This window comes from Macaca thibetana, chromosome 8 (assembly GCF_024542745.1).
Source record: "Macaca thibetana thibetana isolate TM-01 chromosome 8, ASM2454274v1, whole genome shotgun sequence".
NCBI lineage: Eukaryota > Metazoa > Chordata > Mammalia > Primates > Cercopithecidae > Macaca > Macaca thibetana.
The window spans coordinates 118,066,066-118,093,191 of record NC_065585.1 but is presented as its reverse complement, the minus strand read 5'-3'; the positions used below and the strand labels follow the sequence as shown (position 1 = coordinate 118,093,191).

The window sequence follows — 27,126 nt, the reverse complement described above, 5'->3', positions numbered from 1 at the left end:
CAAATACAATTAGTATGATGCTTTAAAAAATACTTAAATATTCAGTGTTGACTGTATGGATCTAAATAAATTAAATACTTTATCTTACTTTTGGCCTTTTCTTTTGAGATATACAACTATAAGCTTTCTTCCAAATCAAAGGGTAGTGTGTGTGCACACCCATGTTTGTGGTTGATACCAAGTTATTTTTTGACTGATCTGATCACTGTGAAATACTGTCAAACACTACTTATGCAAGCAATATTTACTCACAAATATGTAATACAACATGTAGAAAAATTTTGACATTTACTATCAAAGAAAAAAATCCTGAAACAATTGTTTCTAAAATCAAAACTACCTTACTATGTTATAGTTAATGAATATGTACACCTTGAAAGCATTTTAAAGGCATGTAAAAGATGAAGCATCCATAATAAACTACGATCATATAGTAAAAAATTTAACACATACACCCAATGTAGAATCAAAAAGTGTGAAGATCTGAATACAGCCATAAGATCATTTTTGATGTTTAAGCTTAATAGCCCCATTTAAAGTAATTGCCATTCCATCTTTTTTTTTTTTTTTTTTTGGCAGATAAAACTGGCTTTTAAAGTCACTTACCAATAAATGGCTCTCCTTCACAAACAAACAAAACATCATCATCCCTGGGGAAATCAAAATTTAAAAAGCCACCATCAAAATCTAAAAATGACATTAATTATCTGTTGCTTATAGGAATTATTCCTTAGAATTATATAGACAATAGGTTTTGCTATCAATCTAGACTACAAAGAAGCTAAGTTTCCAATGCTTTGTTTAGCTCCCTGAACTTAACTGTCTTTGAATTTAAATTCAAAAATAAGATCTTGCACATGAAAGTACTTTTGAAATGGGGGGGAAAATCCCACTACACAAATTATGTGAGTTCAGCTTTCTTATCAACTGAGAATGAATAATTATGCTCAAAGGATAGATTAAAGCCACAGCTAACTCCTCTTTTTTTCTTTACCTTTTTTTTTACCCCTAAATCATTAGCTGTTGTGTGCTTTGGAGATGAAATAAACTGTCATATTAAATCTAGGAAAAATATAGCTGGAAGTAACTCTGCTGTCAGTGTTTACCCACTACAGATCCACCATACACCCAAATGTAAATGGTTGCACATAACCCACAGTTCTAGACAATCAGTGTACATCCTCTTCCTCAACCCATTACACCAGATAACGTATTGTGAACCTAAAACGAATGAGTCGATATTTTATAGCTCAGAAGGCTTCAGTTATAACCTTCCATTGTAGAAGTTTTTATTTCCTATAGGACATCACAGGACACATTAAATTTTTCTAAGAAGCAGAGTTTGTGCTTGTTAAGGAGAAAGTTAGGTTGATGAGGACCATCATCCAACAATGTGACTCAGTTTTTCTTAGAAACTGAAAGAAGCTGGGAGATACATATTGAAAAACTCGAAATTATCCTAATTTATTTGGATTTAAAATGTAGTATATAGTATTTCCTACTTGTTCACCATGCCAATTTACTGTTTTCAGATTAGTATAAAAATCTGGTTTTTTTTTTCATTAACAAAACCCAATTAGCTGTATGACCTGAGTGAGTCCTCAGCTTCACAGGTAATTCGTTTCCTCGTCTGTAAAATGAAGGGTCTAGAACTGATTCACTGCAAAAGCAGTATACTATATTGAAAGGTCATTTTGATCTGGATTTATACAGAGACTTTGTGTATTATTGTAACTTAAAGCATCATTATCTTCACATCATTGATAAAAAAACTCATGCTCTGCCAATCAAATGGTATAACTCAGGCAAAGCAATTATAACATAACTGGCATAGTCAACACTTAATTTGTGTTCCCTTTACCATCTTCTTTGTTAAGCATCTTCCTGCTCCAAAATTCTCTGACCTCGTGAAGATGAAGTAAGGTGAACTACACACTTGTTTTAAAGAGATGAATCTGCCTGGGATATTTAAAGAACAAACAAATAAGTCTATAATTATGGTGGATCACTGGTGATATCTCTACTTAGAATTATATCATATTTATAAAGTTTTCACAAAATCTGGCCTTTGTAATATTTATAAAATGCAAAGCATTTCTTAGGAAATGATTAACAAGCAGGTGCATATAAAAGTGAAGAGATGAATTAGATTTCTAACGTTAAAAACTGCATGTCTTATTAGATCCTTCTGTAGTACCACAAAGAAGAAATTCCTCATAGCCATATATGAACTATGCAGAAAGACTATCAGTATACTGAAATGTATACTAAGGGTTTTCTAGCTGATCAATACAGCTTAAGCCCAAATGATTTAAATTCCAAAGAGCAAATTCTAGGTAATCACTTGCCAAAATCCTGTATTCTTAACAGTGATTAAACTACTGCTTAAGGGAAACAGCATAGCACCAAGAAGTTGAGGCACACTGTTGACAGCTTATAAAAAGGTGAAGGTTACCTGATCAAAGCAATATCATCAATCAGTCCACCTTTCCCATTATATACACTGGTGGCTTTTATGCCGAGTTTACTGCTGGCCACAGAAAGCAAATCAGATAAAGTTCCATATACAGCAACCACCTGTAAATACACCAGATTAATATGAACAACTTATTTAATAAATGTTATCCCAACAAGTTACAAACCATCACAGTAAAACAGGGCTAAAAAGAGTATCATATAAAAGGAGACTTCAACAGGTTCTTAACAGTGCCCCCTTTTCTTCTATGACTCATTTATTCACTTGGTGCCTAAAATTGTCGAATCCTAAACTAGAACATAAGAAATCATCTCTGACCAAAACAATCTACAATCCTAAGGTGCGTTAAATAGCACTCCAGTTGTGAAGTAAGATAGACCCACACTTCAATCTAGAGTCTGACATTTTCTAGCTGTCAACTTGAGTCAACCTATTGATGCTTCTGTTGCTTTAACTAAAAATGAAGAAAATAGTAGCACCTACTTCAGAAGGTTATTACGAATTCATGCATAAGAGCTTGGCAAAGAGACTGAGACCTAGTAAGTCCCTATTATGTTGTCCTTTTATTATTTATTTATTTGAATGGTGCACCCTTAGAACAGGAGTCCACTGGTGCTGTTTATTATATCATTATCTACATAAACTACCATAGAAAATATAACTTCCTACCTCATTTATTTAATTCTTCATTAACTAAGACAGATTTTAGCATCTAACATTAAGAATACAGCAAACAGCTGGGTGACAAGGAATTGATCTGTCCTGCTGTGAATCCAGCATTCTGATATATGTGTAAGATACATGCAACTGTTTAAGCAAGGGGGCTGACAATCTCTACATGTAAGTGAATTTTGTGCCCTGGTCCTAACTGTAACTATGGGTTCCCAGCGGCTGAGTTGTACAGTTGCACCATTATTAGTTATGACCTCTGAAAGTTAGGAATAAAAAGTAGGAGAGGGTCGGGCGCAGTGGTTCAAGCCTGTAATCCCAGCACTTTGTAAGGCTGAGACTGGCAGAGCACTTAAGGACTGGAGTTTGACCAGCCAGACCAAAATGGAGAAACCCTATCTTTACTAAAATACAAAAATCAGTCAGGTGTGGTGGCACATGCCTGTAGCTACTCCAGAGGCTGACGCATGAGAATTGCTTGAACCCGGGAGACAGAGGTTGCAGTGAGCCAAGGTTGCACCACTGCACTCCAGCCTGTGTGACTGAGCAAGCCTCTGTCTCCCCCACAAAAAAAAGAAAAAGAAGTACGTGAAGAGCTAAACATGAAGCACAATCATCTAGCTCATGGATGTCCCAAGATCATTATGTCAAGATGCCATATGAAGTGAGCACTAAGGCTGGTCCTCTGTCCACCAGTGACTGGAATACAGTGGAGAGTTTCTAGTTAAATAAATAAAGTAAATGGAGGCCATAGAAAAAGCTGCTTGATAACAAAGAGTGTGCAGTTTTTCAAAAGCAGAGTACTCAGATTCCAACTTTTTTCTCTTGGATCAGAAGGATGAAAGAGAGAAGAGTGCTGGAGCATTTTGGAAAGTGTTGAAGGCGAGAAAAATGTAAGCGGAACCAAGTACATTATTAAAAATAATGCATAACCCAACTGTCTATAAGCAGGTAATTGTATAAATATGGTATAGACATACAACTGAATATAATTCAGCAATAAGAAACAATGAGGCCAGGTACAGTGGCTGATGCCTGTAATCCCAGCACTTTGAGAGGCTGAGGCAGTTGGATCGCTTCGAGACCCACCTGGCCAACATGGTGAAACATGGTCTTTACAAAAAAAAAATACAAAAAGTAGCAAAGATGGTGGCACATCCCTGTAGTCTCAGCTGCTTGGGAGGCCAAGGTGGGAGGATGACCTGAGCCTGCCAAGTCAAGGCTGCAGTGAGCCAAGATCATACCACTGTACTCCAGCCTGGACATGATGGGATGGAAAAGAAAAAAGGAAAAGAGAAAGGAAAGGAAAAAGGAAAAAAAAGGGAAAAGGAAAGGAAAGGAAAGAAAAAAGAAAATGAAAGGAAAGAAGAGAAGAGACATGAATTCTGACACGTTACAACATGGATGAACCTTTGTGACCGTATGCTAAATGAAGTAAGCCAATAAGAAAAGGATAAATATTCTAAGATACCACTCACATGAAAGTACCCAAAACAGGCAAATTCATAGAGATAGAAAGCAGAATAAACGTTACCAAGGCATAGATGGGAATGGAGAGTTATTTCTTAATGGGTACAATTTCTGTTTGGGATGATGACCAAGTACTGGAAATAAACAGTGGTGATGGTTACACACATTGCGAATGTAAACAATGTCAATGAATTACACATTTAAAAAATGGTTAAAATAATAAATTTTGTTCTATCTTCTATCACAATAAAAAAATAATGCAAAGCACTAGGCGCAGTGTCCTACACACAGCAGGCTTGCCACAAATAATTAAAGCCTGAGTAAAATATGTCCCCCATATTTCCTATGATTGTTCACCTCTGCAACACAGTGAGGAATTCTATAATTGTATTATACACATTCCTGGGAAAAAGGTAAGAGAAATATAGTACCTAGGGCATTGCACATGGCAAAGCTGGGGTTGTGTTAAGGCAAAGAGCATGAAGAGAGTAAAGACAGAGAAGAGAGAAGCAAACATGCAAAGGAGCAAGAGACTGACCACAGCAGATGCAAAACAACTTCTGCAGTCAGAAGGTACTGAGAGGAGGGTAAGAAGCACCTCTTTCCCAATTCAATGTTCTTGGCATAGTTGCCATTATACAAATAATTTTCTAAATCTTTCGTTTCCCTCTTATTTACCTCTGGCCCTTGTATCTCAATATGGCTTTCTTTTGCCTGATATCCCCTCCTTGCCCTAACATCAACTTTCTTCCTCAGTATCGCTTTCACTGCTCTTTCATCCATACCATAAAATAGATGCAAGTTGAATGCACCTGCCTGTATTATCCTTCTGTGATTAACATATTATAGCTTAAGATCTTATATGACTTATTCAAAATACACTAACTTGAATTGTCGTTTACTTCTATAGGATTGACTTGGTTTTTCTGTGGGTTAGCTGTCTTCCGATGAAAATAAAGGCCACCTGCCATGTTTTAAAGCTGTGCTGTCCAATGTGGAAACCACAAGCTTCATGAGTCTATTTAAATTTTAATGTATTAAAATTAAAAGTTAAAATGCAGTTCAGTCACACTAGCCACATTTCAAGTGCTCAACTGCCACACTGGCTAGTGGTTTCCATATTGAATAGCACAGATTTCCATCATCTCAGTAGTTCTATCAGACAGTGCCATTCGGAAGAGCAGAATAAAATGAAAAAGAAGGAAAAAAAAAAAACCCACTATTTTAATTCTATTAGGCTTTCCCATGACATAGGAACCCAAAGTAACAAATTGATGAAATACAACTCAAGACCTGTTTGTTGTTTTATTCAGAGGGTTAGGATGTTGCCATCTTCCATTTCTTCCCCACTGAAGTCAAATGTGACCAGATGAGAGAAAAAAAATCACACATACTATTTGGCAAGGACTATTCTCAAGGCAATCAAAGTACAATAGGTGTCTCCTTGAAGGCTGTAAAACTACTAAAGGAGCACAGTCTAGGTATAAACTGAATTCAACTTTTATTTTATTGCCACTTAAATCAATCTTAATAAAGTATCAAGAACAATTTACCCTATCACTAAGTATTTTCTAATCTGGCTGTCTGCCTGGATCCTAAAGGTCCAGTAAAAATATTAATTTGCAAAAAGTTGCTATGAATTCTGTGAACAGAGGTGACTACCCCTTGGTAAAGCTGATAAGCAGCACTAAAGAAGTACATCCCTGGCCGGGCGCGGTGGCTCAAGCCTGTAATCCCAGCACTTTGGGAGGCCGAGACGGGCGGATCACGAGGTCAGGAGATCGAGACCATCCTGGCTAACACAATGAAACCCCGTCTCCACTAAAAATACAAAAAAAATTAGCCGGGCGTGGTGGCGGCGCCTGTAGTCCCAGCTACTCGGGAGGCTGAGGCAGGAGAATGGCGGGAACCCGGGAGGCGGAGCTTGCAGTGAGCCGAGATCGCGCCACTGCACTCCAGCCTGGGCGACAGAGCGAGACTCCGCCTCAAAAAAAAAAAAAAAAAAAAAAAGAAGTACATCCCTGAGTTGTTCTACTAATAACCGCCATAGGTTCAAATTGAAGGATCCACCTAGCTAAATGGTACATTACCTGGCTTATAGCAGGTCTTTGATAAGTATTTCTTGAATGTTGAGTGTTGAACTAGGACACGCCTTTTTTGTGTGACAATCAGTCATATTCATTTAAGACAGTCACACTGTCATTAGGGTAAAAAAATACACAGTATAAATGCAATTCTAAAGCAATCTGGGCACAGTGGCTCATGCCTGTAATGCTGGCACTTTTTGGAAGGCCAAGGTAGTAGGATCACCTGAGGTGAGGAGTTCAAGACCAGCCTGGCCAACATAGCAAAACCGTGCCACCACACCCAGCTAATTTTTACATTTTTAGTAGAGACGGGGTTTCACCATGTTGGCCAGGAGGATGTCGATCTCTTGACCTCGTGATCCACCCACCTCAGCCTCCCAAAGTGCTGGGATTACAGGCGTGAGCCACCACGTCCAGCTGAGTTTTTTGTTTTATTTTGTTTGTTTTCCAAATTTGTTACAACGAAACTTTATTAATTTTGTAATAAGGGGGGAAAGTTTTAATTTATTTTAAGGTCTCCATAGCTCCAGATACTAGTTCTACAAATAAAATTAACAGTTTACAATCAGGCAGTTAACAATTTCCTTTAAGTGAAATGACCAAAGGGTAGTCAATTAGAGAAAATAGAATTAAAATTAATACAAAGAATCTTATAGTTCTAGAAATTTGAAAATTTCCCTCGATTTGGGCCAATATACTTATTTTCACTTGGAGGGCTATTCTTGACATTTGTTTTCCAACTAGTCATTCGAGCATACTAACAATACCAAACAAATACAAAGGAGTTATATTGTAATACTAATATTCATATATTCAAAATCTCTGTATTTTAAACTAATTAGAAACCAGATTTTAAAATATGTATCAACATAAATTTGTTATACATATAGAAAAGATGATTAAGTTAGATTGGCACATGTATTCTTTATACAACAACTCTGTTGAGAAAGAGGAACGATAAAAATCTTGTGTATCATGGGCATAAGCTCCAGTGAGTATATACTAAGTTTGTTGTTGTCCTCATACTGAGCCAAAGAAATCATAAAATGATAGTGCTTACAAAGATCATTTGCTTTCTATGTGTTGTCTCCACCATGTGGGCCTGATGTTTCCATGTCACTGTGATTATCTACTTTAATAACTTAGGCCCTAAGAACAGAAGCATTTTACAGAGTAAATTGAGAAGCATGTCTATTAAAGTTCATGATGACTGTATTATACTACTGTTCAGAGTCAATTCTTTTTAAATTTCAGATCCCATGACAAGTGAAAGCTGTCTATGAGTTGGAAAGTAAAAGGACACCATGTCTAGTAGGATTGGCTAGTTTTAATTTGCCTTTAAACACAATTTTCAAATTGTAACCTATATTATTTAAATTTAAAAATTAAAACCTGCACACGTACATAAAATATTTTTTCTTCTTTACCCACAATATTTATTACATAATACACAAGGAATACTTGTTGAATTTATGCAGGCTGATTTACCTAACAAAATCACCAATCACAATTAATAGCTAAATGTAGAACTCAATTTTCTCTACCTATACTTTTAGTCAAATACATTTTAAATATTTACATGAGCTGATTCTTTAAAAGGTGAGATAATTAACTCTAAGGTGAAAAAAGAAAATATTTAAAATGGAAAATGTTGACAATACCAAGTGCTGGAGTAGTTGTAGCCCAATGGGGAAGGTTCATGCAGTGCTGGTGGGAATATAAATTACTGCAATGACTTTGAAAAAAATCTGGCATTATTTTACAAAACTGAATATTTACATTACTTAACACCCAATAATTACAACTACGTGTCTATACCTTAGAGTGGTGGTTCTCACATGTGTGATCCTGTCACCTAGAGCATCTGAATCACATTTCACCTGCAAATTAAAAATGCACATTCCTACCCCATCCCAGACCTGCTGAATATTAACCTTTGGGGATGAAGTCCAGCGGTTTTCTCAAATTCTCCTCCTCCTTCAAGTGACTCTGATGCATGCTAAAGTTTGAGAACTACTTCCCTAGAAAAATGCTTGCTGCTGTGCACCAGGATACATATATAGAAATATTCATGACAGCACTGTTAATTTAACAACAAAATATAAAGAAAATAACCTAATGTCCACTGACAGTATTTGTATAGCATGTACTTTAATAAAGCAGTAAAAATGAATAAATTATCACTATGTCAGATATTATGGTTAGAACAAAATTATACTGAATGAAAAAAGCAAGGACTGGCCTGGCATGGTGGCTCATGCCTGTAGTCCCAGCACCTTGGGAGACTGAGGACGGAGGACTGCTTGAGGTCAGGAGTTTGAGACCAGCCTGGGCAATAGAGAAGACACTGTCTCCACAAAAAACTATATACAGTATAATATCAATTTGAGATACAGTATGTCCCGGAGCTGATTTTTTAAAAATGGCTAGGCGCAGTGGCTCACGCCTGTAATCCCAATACTTTGGGCGGCCGAGACAGGCAGATGAGGTCAGCTGAGACCAGCCTGACCAACATGGTGAAACCCCGTCTCTACTAAAAATAGAAAAATTAGCCGTGAGTGCTGGCAAGCTCCTGTAATTCCAGCTACTCAGGAGGCTGAGGCAGGAGAATCACTTGAATCCAGGCTGTCAGAGGTTGCAGTGAGCCAAGATCGCGCCACTGCACTCTAGCCTGGGCAACAGTGCGAGACCCTGTCTTAAAAAAAAAAAAAAAGGGTAATTTAGTTATGCATATATATGTGACAAAACTATTGATTTAAAAACACACACACACAGCAAAGAGAAAAACAAAACAGAGGTACAGGAAAGTGGATGAGCACATTATGTTATTGATAACATGCTACTTCTCGGGTTGTCTGGCAGACTTACAGATATTTTCTATATTATGTTCCTCTTTTTATGTACATTCTTTATTGTATTCTTTACTATGTATCAAATATATTAAGAAATGTTCAAGCTTAAAAAGTGGGCTCTCACTAGGTTCTTTTTTTTTTAGACGGAGTCTCGCTCTGCCGCCCAGGCTGGAGTGCAGTGGCCGGATCTCAGCTCACTGCAAGCTCCGCCTCCCGGGTTCACGCCATTCTCCTGCCTCAGCCTCCCGAGTAGTTGGGACTACAGGCGCCCGCCACCGCGCCCGGCTAGTTTTTTGTATTTTTTAGTAGAGATGGGGTTTCACCGTGTTAGCCAGGATGGTCTCAATCTCCTGACCTCGTGATCCGCCCGTCTTGGCCTCCCAAAGTGCTGGGATTACAGGCTTGAGCCACCGCGCCCGGCCTAGGTTCTTATTAATGTTTAGACTTCAGAGGCAGAGGTTCACATAAAATTTTCACCTTCCTCCAACTCTAACAACGTCATGGATTCAAACTGGCATACTTACTACCAACAACACATTTCTTTTTCATTCTTTGTTGTTGTTGTTGTTTTAGAGATGGGATCTCACTCTGTTGCCCAGGTTCGTCTTGAACTCCTGAACTTCAGCAATCCTCCCACCTCAGCCTCTCAAAGTGCTGGGATTACAGGCATGAGTCATTGTGCCTGCCCACAACAACATGTTTCTGACCTAATACCAAAACCTGAAAAAAAGTTATTTCTTGGACCAAGAATGAAAACACGGTACAGAATGAAAGTATTTCCTACCCTGTTTGCCATGTTTGGCATGATGCCACGTACTCAGAAGGCATTTACTAAGTGTTCACTGAATGAATGAATGAATGATGAATTAATCAGTATACAAAAGGCCTAGGACTTGCACAGCTCATTAATGAATATTCTGAAGTAAAAAAAGCACTCTGTGTTCAAGACATGCAGAAATTCTGCACTGACATTAAGTTGCTCAGAAGCCACACACTGCATTCAGATGCGCAAGTCCCCATTTCAATTTCCTTAATGCCAACTCTTACAGGGAATATTAAAAAGAATAATGAAAATATTGAGGCACATGGAAAAAGGATGATAGGCACAACATAACTGACTCTTTTGGAGCAGTTTTAAAAAACAACAAAAAACCCTCAAAATTTAAATTAAATATTCCAGTGATTAGAACTAAGGCCTTCAAATGTTTCTGACCACACACCCCAATGGTAACACACTTTTGGGCATGTGCTCAAACATCTGTATATTTATGTAGTTACAAACCATATTCCACTATTAGAAAGTACATGTTTTCCCAAATGATGAGGACTTTTAGTGATTTAGACTATGAATCAGCCAGTAAGAATCTCCTAAATATTTATCATTAAATTTAGTGAAATTCTGCCAAATACAGGATTGACTTTAAACATCAAAATAAGCCGGGTGTGGTGGCTCATGCCTGTAATCCTAGCACTTTGGGAGGCCAAGGCAGGTGGATCACCTAAGGTCAAGAGTTCAGGACTAGCCTGGCCAACATGGTGAAACCCTGTCTCTACCAAAAATACAAAAATTAGTCCCAAGTTATGCAAGAGGCGGAGTCAGGAGAATAGCTTTAACTTGGAGGGTGGAGGTTGCAGTGAGCTGAGATCACGCCACTGCACTCCAGCCTGAGTGGAAGAGCAAACCGCTGTATCAAATAAATAAATAAATATAAAGATAAAAGTAAAAAACAAAAACCAAAAAATAAAATCAGAAAAGAAAAAAAATCTGAAGCCATTTGTCTTCATGTCCTAGAAAGTATTTCTAAATATCTTGCTAACTAGGATGACTCATCCTGTCAATGGCTAATATTTCAAAGAATAACATACACTTAGGGAGAGGCTGATTATTAATAGCAATTAATAAATAGGACTTCAACTAGTCTTCTTTAAAACTCAGCACTGTTTCAACTTCTCAGGCCCAAAGAGATCCACTCTTTTTTTAGTCTCATGGTTTATACATACTAGGAGAAGTGGCAGCTCCTGCCATTTCCTCATTGTTTACTTGTGCTTGCATAATTCATATTGACTTCAAGCTGCAGTTTCTTTGAAGTAATCCTTTAAGATCACTTGGCATTTTGGTGAGGGTTAATTTAGTTAAAACTAGATATAAATCTTAACGTGGCAGTTGTAAGCTTCCACAGCACAATGTCAATGACAACCAATCAGTGAAGAAGCCACTATTAATTAACCTTTTCACATGTGAAGGCCCTCCCTTCTTACAGGAGACCTGAGACCAGCTGACATGTTCAATGACTGGAGGCACCTGTGTCTTTCCAGATCCAAAAAATCACGTTTCCATATTATTTTATATTTTTAAGTGTAAGATACAAACAAAAGGTATATTTCTTCCTGACCTCCAATAAATCATCTTGGACACCGTCCGTGGTGTGCCATCTCACTCTGGAAACCACTGTTCAGAGAATGCATAGCCCTCTCTCCAACATCAAATACATTCACCACTAGTTACATTTATTCAATACACAGAAAATTCGTGGTGAGCATGTAACACAGCACCTTGGAAGAATTCTCTGCCTCTCCACACCTTTCCCCGGGCTTTATAGTCCCACAGTCTGGTAACCACTAAACAAGCTATAAGAGGGAAACTTATTTGAAAAAAAACAGATTATTCTTATAACCAGGAAATAAAAGCAGAAGCGAGGTAAAGGAGATAAAGTAAGTGGTACAGATATTCCAACTGGTGGATGGGAAATCAAATTCTGTTCTATTTGAGTAGCACTTTTCCCTAGCTTATTCTTAATGAACATTCATGTCATGATCATGCCAATCCAATTAGTCACTTTATATATAAAAATGCAAGCTGTTATGTATTATGTAGCTCTTTTGTCAAATAAGAGTAATTATAAAATTTTTTAATCAACTGAAAGGAGAGAAAGCACTGCCAACGTTATCTTAGAATATGTTCATCAGCTGAGCAGTGAAGATCAGGGCTTTGTTTCTTTTTATCTAGTATTCTCCAGTTTGGATTTTTATGATCGTTGTAACATGAACATATTCATATTTAATTATTTGAGATGCATTTCCCCCAATCTTCTGAGATTCTCTAGCAGAATATTTTTAAAGTAAATAAAATTTAAATCCAAGAATGTAGTCAAAACTAGATTAAAAAAAATCCGTGTGAACAATATGGAAAGACCAACTCAGTTAATTTTTGACAACCAAATTGAGTGGATTCGGGAGAGATTTAGAGCAAAAATATTTATGACTAGGTCTAAATATTTGTCTTCCATGAGTAACATAGCAGAGATACTGCATTAAAAAGGTCAATCGGAAGTTTGTTTTTGAGAAATATTACCAATTTTGGATATACTCAATCTTTCTTAGAGTAACAACATACGTTTTAGATAACACCAGCTAACTACAGAACAGGTTTAGAAAAAGTTAATAGTGATGAGAAATGTAAACTTCGTGAGCATATTTTCGGGGTAGCATTCATGATAACTCGAGAACTCGAATTTATACCAATTCTGTTTTAAAATGAGTATTAAATCTCTAGGACCAGAAGAACACAAAATTATAGCCAACAAACCACACTCTGGTTCGAATTTTCAGGGCATGTTTACTCTACACTGAATAATGGGAAAGCCATTTTTAATGCCACTGGACAATTTCACTATTTAAAAATTTACAGTGTTTCCCGAATGTGCAGGCACCAGAGTATTTTGGCAACTAACACAGTGAAACCCATTTACCTTTACCTTAGACTCGTAAAGGCTGAGTTACTTCTGGGTGTCATTTAGCAACGCAGTAAATGTCTGCCTTGAACAGTCAAAATTTCCCAAAGTAGCAGAACAACTTTCATGGGTGGGGCAAAAGGCTGGGAAGGAAGAGAATTCATTTTGGCTTGCTCCAGCGCTGGAAGAACACTTAGCACCACACCCTCCGCAAAGGCCTACCTAACACAGCAAAGGCGACTGTCAAATCGATCCCTTTTGGGTCTGCTGTCCCCGTCCTCTAGGGAATCAAAATAAGGCAAAATAATAAAACGAGTACAGAGAAGTTTGGCGGCGTCGGGGAGTGGGGGCTTGAGGCATCTCAGAGAGAAGGGCAAAAATCAACAAGAAAATGCCCCCATTTTTAAAATCCTGTCTTCGACCTCGGATGGGAGATTTTGTTTATCCACGGGCAGTTTACTTCTGTCTCCCTGACCCAGCTCCACAGGCTCTGGTGCTCGCCGCCACTTTCCGAGCAGACCATTACTCAGCACGGGAGCCGGCGCGCCTCCTCCCGCAGGCGGGAGCGGGGTCTCGGGGACAGGCGGGAAGAGGCGCGACCGCCCGGGCGCCCAGGTGACCGCGGCCCTCTCCGCTCCCCAGTCCCCGCGCCCCCTGCACCGCGCATCCGGGAGCCCCGGAGCCCCCGGCCCGACCCGCGCCGGCCCCCAGGCAGCTGAGGCGCCGAAGGGCAGGCTCGGGGACAGGGGTCCTGAGGGTCGGGAGGAGGCCGCGGGGACCCTGTGCTGTCCCCGGGCGCCCCCAGCCCGCGCACGCCCACCTCCCAGCCCCTCTGCCCAACTTCACGGCTGCCCCGCCAGCCGGGTCCGCACCCTCCACCCTCGCCCTGACCCACGGCCCGCCGCGCCCACTCACGCCCCCGTTACCTTTCCGTTCTTAGGGCTGCCGTTCAGGAACAGGGTCACCCGCCTCATCGCGCTGCCCCCGCTGGGTCCTGAGTGAGCCGCCACCCTCCCACCTGGTCCTACTCCCACCTTTTTCTCCTCCCGCCCTTCCCCTCCCTCCACCCACTCGGATTCGCCTCCCTTCGCCACCTTCCTGCCCTTGGGGACACACCACACACACGCACTCTGTCCCACACCCAGGGCTCGGCCGGTCCTCCTTCCCACCCCGCCCCTAGACTCCTCAGCCTGCCTGGGGCCCTTCCCCCACCTCTCCGAGACTGACATTCAGCCTACCAACCAACCTGCGTCACCGGCCAGGGTCCAGCCAATCAGCACCCAGTATCGGGCGGGCCCTGGCTAAGCTAGCCGGGATGGAGGGAGGGAAGAGACGCTGAAGGCTAGTAGACGGGAAGGGGCATCAGCCAATCAGAGAGGCTCCTGGAGCCGGACGGCGACTTACAGCGTTACTGAGCAGGCGCACACTCAAGTCTAGGTAGCGCTCATCTGCATACGAGGGCGGGGTCTACGGAAAGGAGGTGGAGCGCTGAAAGGCACCCAAGCACCAGTCAGCCCCTCCTCCTGCGTTAGCCCCGCCCACAAGCCGGCCCAGCGAGGAAACGGCTGCGGTAGGGACGGAGTGATTGGGTAAGAGCCAGCCCTTCGCTCTGTTAGGATTGGTTGAATGAGTCTTTTCGAAGTTTGCAGCATCCAATAGAAAGGTGGGAGGCGGAGTTAAAGCGCTAACAGAAGCGTTACTCCGCGAGACTCTCCCGGAAAGTAGTCCCCGCGGTCACAGGTCAGTAGTAGGTGTCTGTGGTCGGCGGGTTGACTGCAGCTCGCGGTGGCCCCACTCCGAGCCCAGGAAGTCACTGGGAGGGCTCGGAGTGTGCGCAGACCGGAGAAAGGGGCGGTAGCGGAGTGATTCGTAGAGTAAGTTCGGCATCGAGGGGCGGGGCCGGGAATTTGAATCGGGCGGCGGGCGGAGGAGGCCGCCGGGCAGAGCGAAAGACAGGGACTGCGCGGCGTGTGAGTCCGAGTCGGCCTCAGGGACCCTGGACTCCTTGTTCGGAGAGCGGTTCCCGGCTACGGGTGCTTTGCCAGCAGAGCCGTTCCGGACAGAGGAGCCGGGGTCTGGAAGCAGCGACCTACGCGACGCTCGCCTGCCTCGGGGCTCTGAGATTAAGCCTATCTGCCTGGCGGGCCTTCAGGTGCGGCGTGAGAGGTAGGATTGCAGCCACCCTGCCATGGGGCTGCTTCTCCGGGGCGTTTTTATGGCGTTTGTTCGGCTTACCCTGCAGCACAGAGTTAGTACTCCTCTCAGGAGCTGCTCTGGGTGACCAGGGGTGCATCCGGACCTGCTGAGACAATTTCTGGAAATGGACGGAGCTGCGTCTTGAGAGGGGTACCCTTATGATTCAGGTCTTCACTTCGGTTGAAAAGCCATGGCTTATCCTTTGGGGTCTGCTTTGGTGCCTGAACAGCAGTTTCCTCCATTTCTTTCTGTTTAATTTGGCCTTAAAAGTACGCGCTTTGAGTAGAAGAATGGTTAGCACAGGCTGGGAAGGGTATTGGGGCTGAGTGGGAGGGAAGTGGAGTTGGTTAACAGGTACAAAAACATAGAATGAATAAGATCTAGTATTTGCTAGCACAACAGGGTGACGGTCCATAATTGTGCATTTAAAAATAACAAAGTGTAATTGGATTGTTTTTAACAAAAAGGATAAATATTTGAGATGATGGCTACCTCATTTACTTTGATTTGATTATTACGACTTGCATGCGTGTATCAAAATATTTCACGTACCCCATAAATATATACATCTACTGTATACCCACAGAAATTAAAATAAAAAATGGAACCTGCGACGTGTGTTTCTATGCCAGTATGGACTGTATTACAATTCAGTCTTGAATGAGGTTTGTGATCGAATCACATTCATCTTGCTGGTGGGGTTATTTTTTATTGTTTCTCTTCACCTCTTAGATGGATGCCAATTCAAAAGACAAGCCCCCTGAAACCAAGGAGTCTGCAATGAATAATGCTGGTATGTGATGATCTGCTGCCTCCTTGGGAAGTTAAAGGTTTAGACAGAGAGTTGTCCTCACCCCTACAATATGTCGTGCGTTTCAGGAAATGCGTCTTTCATTTTGGGAACTGGGAAGATTATGACTCCTCAGAAGCATGCCGAATTACCTCCTAATCCTTGCACACCAGATACTTTTAAATCCCCTTTGAACTTTTCCACAGTAACCGTAGAGCAATTGGGAATTACACCTGAAAGCTTTGTTAGGAACTCTACAGGTAAGAAAAGTTGTCATTCTCTTGTAATGCTTTTCAAGTTTAAACATAACTTTAATGTAATTCAGCTTTATTTGTTTATATGTACTGTCATATTATTTTAGGTCCTAAATTGCCTACTTTGCACACTCGCTTCTTCAGGGAGACTTCTGTGCTCGTGCATGGCTCATTTAGCATAGCAGGGATCACAGAATTGCAAGGCACCCAGCATGATAATGTTCTGAAGTCAGAGTCGTGCTTAATGCCAGTACTAGAAAAAAATGTGTGTGAGTCACTTTTTGACCTGTCACATGGGATGCAGGAGGGTGTTTGATATGAATAGTAATACTACATTTTGTTTTCATTTATGGCAAAAATAAGAGAAAGTTTAAGAGCAATTAAGAAAATATAATACTGAAAGATCAGGATGTACCTCCTTTAAAAATCACAAACAGGGCTGGGCACAGTGGCTCATGCTTGTAATCCCAGCACTTTGGGAGGCCGAGGCAGGCAGATAACCAGAGGTCAAGAGTTCAAGACCAGCCTGACCAACATAGAGAAATCTTGTCTCTACTAAAAATACAAAATTAGTCGGGCGTGGTGGCGCATGCCTGTATTCCCAGCTACTCAGGAGTTTGAGGCAGGAGAATCGCTTGAACCTGGGAGGCGGAGGTTACTGTGCGCTGAGATCGCACCATTGCACTCCAGCCTGGGCAACAAGAGTGAAACTCTGTCTCAAAAAAAAAACAAACATAAGATTGATTCCAGCTAATGTCCTTCAAGCAGTAGAAATGAAGTTTACCAGTGAAGTCTGACTTAGATGGAAAAGAAGGAAATACTATATGAGAATGGAATTGGATCAGAGAATAGGTTTTAGAGTTGGAGGATAATGGAAGTCTTGAACATCACAGGGCACTAGACCAGGTAATACATAAGACAAGGTACAAGTGGCATGCCACCCTAATTTGCATTCTCAAGAACATGACTCTTAGACTTTTAAAAAGCCGGATTCATTTTGTGTGCTTAGGCATATGTCCAAAATTCAGGATAGTACCAATGGTAGGTATCAGAAAGAAACCAATCATCTTGAAGAATTAAGAACCTGAGACTGCATGTACCTAGGTGGAGATCTTACCTTTCAGTTGTTGGGGATAAAACTGACTTATTTAGAAAAAGAAAAATCCTGAGTCAAAAGCAAAAGCCATCTGTGTGTAGGAAATATGAAAAGAAAATGAAAACTTAAAACGTGTTCATGTATTTATTCCACAACTTTTAATAACTGTTCTATGTACCAGGCACTGTTTTAGAAGCATGGACTAAGTCAGCAGACAAAACAGATTCCTCTTCCACTGACTGTGTATGAACGACTCTGCCAGTAACTCTCTACTGAGCTTTCTGTAGCACATGTTTATCATGTTTTCTCTCTCAGGCTGGTACATCACACGTATTGGACGTGGTTACTGATGATTGCCTTGTTTTGTTCCAATTTGTAAGAGAGTTTCATTACAGGAAAGTCATCATCCTACCTTAAAAAGTCCAGACGACGTTCTGCAGTCGGTGCTCGGGGCTCTCCTGAAACAAACCATCTGATTCGTTTCATCGCTCGGCAGCAAAATATAAAGAATGCTAGGAAATCTCCTTTGGCACAAGATTCTCCTTCCCAGGTATGATTTTCTTCTGAGTTCTGTTGTGAATTCTGTTATGAAGCTTTTGTGCTGTCTTTACACCTTTTAGTGCATCTGCTCTGTTTCAAACCTGGAGAGAGATTTTCTCTGTGTTTTAGAGAACATGCAGTTAGCGGCTGGCCGCGGTGGCTCACGCCTATAATCCCAGTACTCTTGGGAGGCGGAGGGAGGCAGATAACTTGAGGTCAGGAGTTCGAGACCAGCCTGGCCAACATGGTGAAACCCCATCTCTACTAAAAATACGAAAATTAGCCGGGTGTGGTGGCAGGTGCCTGTAATTCCAGCTACTCGGGAGGCTGAGGCACGAGAATTGCTTGAACCTGGGAGGCAGAGGTTGCACTGAGCCAAGATTATGCCACTGTATTTCAGTCTGGGCGACAGAGTGAGACTGTCTCAAAAAAAAAAAAAAAAAAATGCATAAATGATGCTGTTGACCATGGGTAATTTTTCTTTGTTTTGTTTTAGAGACGATCTCAGTCGCCCAGGCTAGAGTGCAGTGGTACAATCATAGCTCCCTGTAGCAATGAGCTCCTGGGCTTAAGGAATCCTCCCACTTTAGCTTTCCAAGTAGCTGGAACTATAGGCATGTGCCACAGCAATGGACTAATTTAAAAAATTTTTTTTTGTAGAGATGGGGCCTCACTATGTTGCCCAGGCTTGTTTTGAACTCCTGACCTTAAGCACTCGCTATCAAAGTGCTGGGGTTACAGGTGTGTGCCACAGTGCCTAACCCAAACAAGGGTATTTTAAGAGTTGTGAGACCCTGGATAGAAATAGCTTTCTAGAGGAGCTTTCTATTTTATTTCACAATTTTTTTTTCTAGTTAAGATCTAGTTTTCTATGAGGTGAGGCACTATTAGCTTTTTAAGAGCTTATCTCTAAGTTTCTAATTTTTTCATGACTACTGTGTGTTGATGTATAGGGGCAAGGGTCTCCAGGGACAAAATGTATTTAGGACAGCCTTGTGGAGAGGAGCAGCTTATTTACCTGCTGATGGGGGTGTATTTAACTATTTTTTCAAATTTTTATTTAAATAATACCTGCCCCTAAAAAGTCAGATACAGTCTTGTGTTACATAGTGACATGTTGCTCAATGAAGGACTAAATATACAATGGTGGTCTCATAAGATAATAATGGAGCTGAAAAATTTCTAAGGCCTGGTGATGTGGCTCACGTAACATCGTAAAACAATGCATTGCTCACGTGTTTGTAGTGATGCTGGTGCAAAGAGTTCTACACTGCTGCCAGTTATCTACAAAAGGTTATCTACAATACATAATACTTGATAGTGATAATGAATGACTGTTCCTGGTTTATGTATTTACCATAGACTTTGTATCATTAATTTAAAGTGTATTCCTTCTCTGATTTAAAAAAAAAAAAAAAAGGACCTTAATGTAGTACGTGTGTCGTGCTGGCAGCAGCCTCACATGTTCTCCCTAATCCATTGGCTATCCCACAGAGCAGTCAAGGAGAGGTACTAATTTAAAGTAGAAACCGAATCATTCACCCAGCTGCTCAAAGTCTTCCCATGGCCTCCTGCGATCCCTTGAATTAAACCCATACCCCTTCCTGATGCCTTTGTATGCCCACTCTGGTCTCTCCCCATCTCCTTCCACTCAAAGGGCATGCTGGCCTTTCTGCCCCATTCTGTTTCCACTTGGGGCCTTGGCCCTTGTTCTTGGAGAGTACCTCCCTCCTGTAACAACTTCCCTTAGACCACTTTCTCATTGTTTTGCCTTCAACTCAGATTTTACTAAAGATAGAGGTCTGTCCTGATTCTAGCTAAACCAGCACTTTTAGGGACTCAGCCACATTACTGATTTTTCTTCTCAATAGCACCTCTTGTACCTGTAACTACATTTATATGTTTTCAGAATTTCACTCTAGACAGTAATTTCCCTGGCCGGATATGGTGGCTCACACTGTAATCCCAGCACTTTGAGAAGCAAAGGAGGGAGGATCATTTGAAGCCAGGAGTTTGAGACCAGCCTGGGCAATATGACAAAACTCTGTCTCTACAAAAAAAAATTTTTAATTAGCTGGATGTGGTGGCACATGCCTGTGGTCCAAGCTATTTGAGAGGCTGAAGTTGGAGGATCGTTTGAGCCCAAGACACCAAGGCTGCATTGAGCTGTGATTGTGCCACTGCACTCCAGCCTGGCTGATGGAGCAAGACCCTGTCTCAAAAAAAAATGAAGTAATTTTCCCTAGATCCCAACCCCCTCAAACAGTTTGTGGTACATGGAAGGAAGGTCGTTGACTAACCGACACAATTCCTAAGACAAAAACCTCAAAAAAGCAGTGCATTTTAAATGTTTCATTTGCTTTATATGTAAACATTGTTCTCCTTCTCCAGTAGAATATAGAGAAAACTATTTTGACTAGAGACACTTACCATTTTTTTTAAAGTAGCATTTCAAAGGTGCTGCATGTTCCTAGGATATTAAACCTGCCCCTACCATGTTCAAATATGAGTACAGAAAAAGCATGTTCAAAGTAAACTGTATGAATTTGAGATCATCTTTTCCCTATTGTTCTATTATGAGTTGAGCACAAGCCTTTTATGAATATTATTGCTGTTTATGTCATGAACGTTTATGTCATCAAGCATATTTCAATGTAAAATGTTTTCTTATTATATAATAGAGAATTTGCTTTATACTTAACCAGGAAGAGAATCAAATGTGTGAACAGATCACCATCAAACCTGGCTTCACAATATGAACTGCTTTTTCTCTCTATGATATATATATTTTTTCTGAGACCAAGTTTTATTCTGTTGCCCAGCCTGAAGTACAGTGGCGTGATCTCGACTCATTGCAACCTCTACCTCCCAGGTTCAAGTGATTCTTCCACCTCAGCCTCCCACATAGCTGGGATTACAGGCACACACCACCATGCCTGGTTAATTTTTGTATTTTTAGTAGAGACGGGGTTTCACCATGTTAGCCAGACTGGTCTCGAACTCCTGACCTCAAGTGATCCTCCCACCTTGGCCTCCCAAAATGCTGGGATTACATGCATGAGCCACCGTGCCCGGCCTACTGTGTATGATATCTTAAAGGGAGGTAATTTTTACTTCACTTTTTGCCCATTAGTATAATTTTTAAAAATTGCCACAAACTTTGTGTCAGTGGAAATGTTAGTAGTGCAAGTAATAAAAAAAAATTTAGAGAGAGAACTTCATTTGTAATTTATTTTTTATGTAAACGGAACTCTCAATTTTTATATTACTTGCCTTTATCTGGCACTTCTATTCCTACTAGTATAGATTTCATTTTATCAGTCTCTGGCTGGAACCCTGCTAACGGGGTTTCCATAGAGCTTCTGTGCTTATACCGTCTAACTTTGTATTTTAAGAGAATGGCTGGCTTTCAACCCTACAAAGTAAATATCCTCCAGTTCCCATACAATCAGGAAAATTAACTGGGAAGAGCCAAAAAAGAGAGCAAGGCAAATGTGGTATCTGAGTATGTATGGAACTTCTGTATCTCGTTCTGGCCCCTGGGCTGGAGGGCATGTGTAGAGCGGTGCTGAGTAGAAAGAGCTTGGACTGAAGTAGGTATGCTGAGACTTACCTGTGACACAGGCACCATGCAGATGGCTTCCTTTGGATACATCCAGCACAACACTTGGTAAAAATTACAAACAGGTTCCTCTTGTCCCTTTTTGTTGCACCATCCCAGAGCGCAATGTTTTCTTGGCACCCTCCATCTGCTCTTAGGCTGGCCTCTCAACATTTTTGTGCTAAACTTCTTTATTCAAACTGAAAATGTGTAATTCCAGGGTAAAGAAGCTCTGCCACACTAACTCCTTACCTCTGATCTTCAAAAAGCGTATGTGTACTGTATTTAATTTTGGATTCAAAGGCTGTAGGCCTAGAATATAGAAAGTATGAATTGATTATAATACTTCTTATATATTTTGTACTTTCACAGGGCAGCCCTGCACTGTATCGAAATGTTAACTCTTTAAGAGAGCGAATATCGGCCTTCCAGTCAGCTTTTCACTCCATAAAGGAAAACGAGAAAATGACCGACTGTCCAGAATTCTCAGAGGCAGGAAGAGAGTCCGAGATGACAGACTTGAGTGAGTAGAGATAATTCGTTCAGTTTTGACTTCAGTATTTATAAAGACAAGCTTCTGAGATATGAAATTATTTAGTGTGAAACCATTCTTTTCAGAACACAGTTATATTTATGAAATGAGACTAACATTAAAAATTTGGGGCATTTCACACAAAAATATGGATTTCTGGTTTCTCTTGGAAAAAAAAAATCTGGCATCAGGCATTCCTAATCCTACATTTCCACATGGTTGCAATTAAATTTTAAGTTTTAAAATGTCAGAGATAATTAGCTCATTTCACCTTTACTATAGAGCTTTTGGCAATTTTGAGTTTACAAATCTTGATTTTTACAGGATTATTATTAAGCTTGGCAAGCATTTAATACATGAAATAAATTCATATAAATTTTATATGAGTACCAAACACCCAACCTTGATGTTAAAAACAAATATATCCAGCCAGGCGCAGTGGCTCATGCCTGTAATTCCAGCACTTTGGGAGGCTGAGGAGGGAGGATCACTTGGGATCAGGAATTCGAGACCAGCCTGGCCAACATGGTGAAACCCTGTCTCTACTAAAAATACAAAAATTAAGCAGGCGTGGTGGCACATGCCTGTAATCCCGGCTACTGGGGAGGCTGAGGCAGGAGAATTGCTTGAACCCGGGAGGTAGAGGTTGCGGTGATCCCAGATCGTGCCATTGCACTCTAGCCTGGGCAAAGAAGTGAGACTCACTTTCAAAAAAAACAAAAAACAACAAAAAAAAACCACACACACAAGTATATCCAATCTGATAATCTGCTATGTTCTTTAACTCTTAGATTGTAATTTATTTGGTTGTTTTTTCAGGTTTTTTTTTTTTTTCTCTCCAATCACCAAGCATTTCAGACACCAGAATGTGACAAAATCTTGGTCTTACTGTAATCATTATAACCATTCTCTGGTACTTTACACGCTAAGGTTCCAAATGAGTTTGTTTTGAATTCTTGAACCATCTTTAAGTGCAATTTCAACACCACCCATGAGGATTGCTCTGTTAGCCCAAGACAAGTCCCCCTCATCTGTCTCTAGAGTGCGTGACCCGTTCAGATGTACCGATTTATATTTGTAGTTTGTGACTCACTTATTGTTTCAGTTTTTTCCTGGGTCTTAAAATTTATTTACGTCATTATAATTCTGCAGACAATTCCTTTTTTTTAAGCTAGAAAAAACTGAGACACATTGTGATTGTCTGTTTAATAAAGTCATACAGAGTATTGGAACATAACCACATCTTTTAAAATAACAGGTGTCGTCATACATTTAAAAAGCGTAAGGTACCATATTAGACATGCGAAAGTATTTTAGTATATCTTATCTTTTCAATAGGCATGTTTTCTTTCCTTTCAGTTAGATTTATTGTTTTGGAATAAAAAAGTGTGCTAGATTTTTCTTTTCATTGATAATTTAGACTCAAGCACTAGATTTTACTAAAATTATTATGATGCACAATAGCCGGGCATGGTGGCTCATGCCTGTAATCCCAGCACTTTGGGAGGCTGAAGTGGGTGGATCACCTGAGGTCAGGAGTTCAGACCAGCCTGACCAACGTGGTGAAACCCCGTCTGTACTAAATATACAAAGATTAGCCGGGCATGGTGGCGTGAGCCTGTAATCCCAGCTACTCAGGAGACAGAGGCAGGAGAATCGCTTGAACCCAGGAGGTGGAGGTTGCGGTGAGCTGATCCAGCCTGGGTGACAAGAGTGAAACTCCGTCTCAAAAAAAAAAAAAAAAAAAGAAAGAAATATATATATTATATATATGAAAACATTTATGCCTGTGTTGTTTTGTTTTTGTTTTGTGTTTATAGCCAGAAAGGAAGGCCTCAACGTGTGCCAGCAGTCTGGGTTCCCTGCAGTGTTGTCCTCCAAACGTCGGAGAATATCCTATCAGAGAGACTCTGATGAAAATCTAACAGATGCTAAAGGAAAAGTAACTGGTCTCCAGATACTCAGTATTGATACAGACAGAGCATGTGCAGTTGAAACTTCTGCAGATCTTTCTGAGGTAATTCACTTACTTTACGCATAGGAAAATGAAGTTTTGGTTTTCTCCATAGGCAGTTTTAACGCTGTCAGTGCCATTCTTCAATTTTAGTACCTTGTTCTGCCCTGTGGTAGCTGGGGGTGTGTGTGTGTGTGTCCTACTTGGATAGCGATCTCACTTTTGACTACTAACCTTACAAAGAGAATAAGCCCTGGGGTAGCTGGGTGTGTGTGTGTGTGTGTGTGTGTGTGTGTGTGTGTGTGTGTGTGTCCTACTTGGATAGCGATCTCACTTTTGACTACTAACCTTACAAAGAGAATAAGCCCTGGGGTCTTCTGTGTGTGAGGTATTCTAGAGGGTGATACTCTAAGAAGGGAGGAAGTTACAGTCCTGCCCTCAGGCAGTATTTTTTCTACTGGGGAGCAGGGTATAAGCAGATGCCTTCTATGTGGGGTGTACTCCACAGGCCTGGGAGTCTTGCACTTATGCCTGCCCCTGACTGCTTTCCTTCTGATGGAAATCAGGGTGCCATTCAGCAATTTCTCCTTTGCTCTGCTCACTTCTTTCAAGTAGCTGTAGGGATTTTTGTGGCTTACAACTACCTAAACCCTGTCAAGACGATCAAAAGGTGATATTAGGAGAAAAGTAATACTACTGAAGATCAGCTGACCTGTGTGCACATGTGAACAGGGAGCTGGTCTTTCCTGACGGGCTTTTCTTGCTTCATGCTCCTAGTTCTGGTTTGACACACTAGCTCCTCGTGTCCTTTGTGAGAGGAGACACCTAACACCATTACAGTTGGAACTCTTTCTGCACCTTCTCTATCACTTAGATCCAGTGCTCGTCCTATTCGTTTTACATGGACTGGCAGAACAAAGATTTGATAGTTATTAGAGATTCTTCAGGCTCCAGTGGGTTTCCTTTGTATTTCAGTCACCTGTAATCTCGGCTCCCTCCACCCTGTTCAGGTTGATATGAAATCCCCACCGAACAGAAGCAAGAGTAATTGTTTGTTATCAGAACTTTGATTAATTGTTTGAACATACATCATGATTCAGATATTATTTCTGAATTAATGTGGCTGTGTTTTCTATCCTAGCCTTTAATGTTTTTCATATCCCAGTTATTGATTTCATTTGGCATTTGATAATTATATAAACTTTATTTTGAGAATTTTCTCTAAACAGTTGCAGATGATACAACTCTCTAGGCTATAACAACAAAAATATGTCCTTTAAACTTTTCCTGGGGAATTAAAAGTTGATTTGTCAGATGTTTAGGATGCAGTTAGTATGGATACTTCATTGTTATATCCTGTACACTTTGAGTTTATGAGATAATGAAGGTGACTGATTGAACATCAGATTTCCAGGTAATCCATAATGTTTACTCAAATCTTTAAAAAGACATTAGTAGTACTGTAATTAATAAAATGTAATACTCTTTCCATTTTTCCCCAAGAAATCGTCTAAATGTGGTTCAATACAGTCTGGAGTTTTAGTTGAAGAGTCTCTTCCCCTTTCAGAGCTCACAGAGACTTCAAATAGTAAGTAATCTTTTCTTAGTACATGGCCAGTTTCCCGATTCATAGACATTTATGATTAGGGTACCTGTTTGCTAAAATTTGGGGGAAATGAAATTGCTTCCTACTTTTTAGGAGCTCATGACCTAGTAGAGATGCTTCCGAATTCTTTTTATATGAGAGATATTCTCTTTTTTAAGCTACCTTCAATAAGAATTAGTGAAGTATTTCCAAACTCATGGAATTTAGTATAAAGAGGTAGCACCTATGAACATATTAACAAGTATTCTTTGTTAGAGAAACCCTACTTGTAATAATTTTATTTGTTTTTAAGCATGTAAAAAGAGTTTTACCAGAATGTAAAAATCATTCTTTCTCAAAATCAGTATGCTTGTACTGAGTGAAGTGAACATTACTAGCAAGGGTTTAGCTTGACTTTTTTTTTTTTTTGAGATGGAGTCTCGCTCTGCCGCCCAGGCTGGAGTACAGTGGCCGGATCTCAGCTCACTGCAAGCTCCGCCTCCTGGGTTCATGCCATTCTCCTGCCTCAGCCTCCCGAGTAGCTGGGACTACAGGCGCCCGCCACCTCGCCCGGCTAGTTTTTTTGTATTTTTTAGTAGAGACGGGTTTCACCGTGTTAGCCAGGATGGTCTCGATCTCCTGACCTCATGATCCGCCTGTCTCAGCCTCCCAAAGTGCTGGGATTACAGGCTTGAGCCACCGCACCTGGCTGCTTGATTTTTTTTTCTACTTAGATCTTTAAAGTAAAACTCTTATGGGCATATAATTGGATCTTGTGTTTTTTTAATCCATTCTGATAATTTATTGTAATTGGAATATTTCATCTATTAACTTCAGGTAATTACTTAACGTGGTTTTAGTCACATCTGTCATTTTATCATATGTTTTCTATTCCTAATTATTGCTCTGTAATCTTTCATAGTCTGTTTAATTGATATTATACAGTATCACATAAAATACAGAAACTACAAACTCTGCAGATCAATTTCCTCTCCTTTCCAGCCATGGCTTTTATGATCCTTTACAGATATACATTTATTTCATTATAAGCCCCACAAGATGTTGTTTTTAGATTAAACAGTTATATGTGCTTTTTTTTTCTTTTTTTTTAAGGCAGTTTCTTACTCTCTTGCCCAGGCTGGAGGGCAGTGGTGCAATCGTGGCTCATTGCAACCTCCCCCTTCCAGGTTCAAGCCATTCTTGTGTTTTAGCCTCCTGAGTAGCTGGGATTACAGGTGTACACCACCGTGCCCAGCTAATTTTTATGTTTTTAGTAGAGATGGGGTTTTGCCA

At 40.5% G+C, this 27,126-nt stretch overlaps 2 protein-coding genes across 9 annotated transcripts in view; one reads left to right on the top strand and one right to left on the bottom strand.

Annotated features, from left to right (window-relative positions):
• The window catches only part of KCTD9 (potassium channel tetramerization domain containing 9), a 29,866-nt gene extending 15,390 nt beyond the window's left edge, over positions 1-14,476 (bottom strand). The window contains exons 1-3 of one of the 3 annotated variants that reach the window (XM_050801975.1): positions 14,212-14,476; positions 2,456-2,577; positions 607-650 (exon numbers count right to left, since the gene is read on the bottom strand). In XM_050801975.1, the coding sequence (XP_050657932.1) occupies positions 607-650; positions 2,456-2,577; positions 14,212-14,259 (214 nt within the window). In that variant the 5' untranslated portion in view covers positions 14,260-14,476. Of the gene's footprint in view, positions 1-606; positions 9,690-13,507; positions 13,825-14,211 lie in introns of those variants that run through there. The other 2 variants (XM_050801976.1, XM_050801977.1) reach the window with 2 other exon arrangements.
• A 2-nt stretch (positions 14,477-14,478) lies between these two features.
• Positions 14,479-27,126, top strand: part of CDCA2 (cell division cycle associated 2) — a 50,685-nt gene continuing 38,037 nt past the window's right edge. The window contains exons 1-8 of one of the 6 annotated variants that reach the window (XM_050801969.1): positions 15,032-15,159; positions 15,334-15,451; positions 16,214-16,274; positions 16,361-16,531; positions 18,002-18,171; positions 22,135-22,285; positions 24,115-24,311; positions 25,752-25,836. In XM_050801969.1, coding sequence (XP_050657926.1) covers positions 16,214-16,274; positions 16,361-16,531; positions 18,002-18,171; positions 22,135-22,285; positions 24,115-24,311; positions 25,752-25,836 — 835 coding nt within the window. In that variant the 5' untranslated portion in view covers positions 15,032-15,159; positions 15,334-15,451. Of the gene's footprint in view, positions 14,875-14,967; positions 15,452-16,213; positions 16,275-16,360; positions 16,532-18,001; positions 18,172-22,134; positions 22,286-24,114; positions 24,312-25,751; positions 25,837-27,126 lie in introns of those variants that run through there. The other 5 variants (XM_050801973.1, XM_050801972.1, XM_050801974.1 and 2 more) reach the window with 5 other exon arrangements.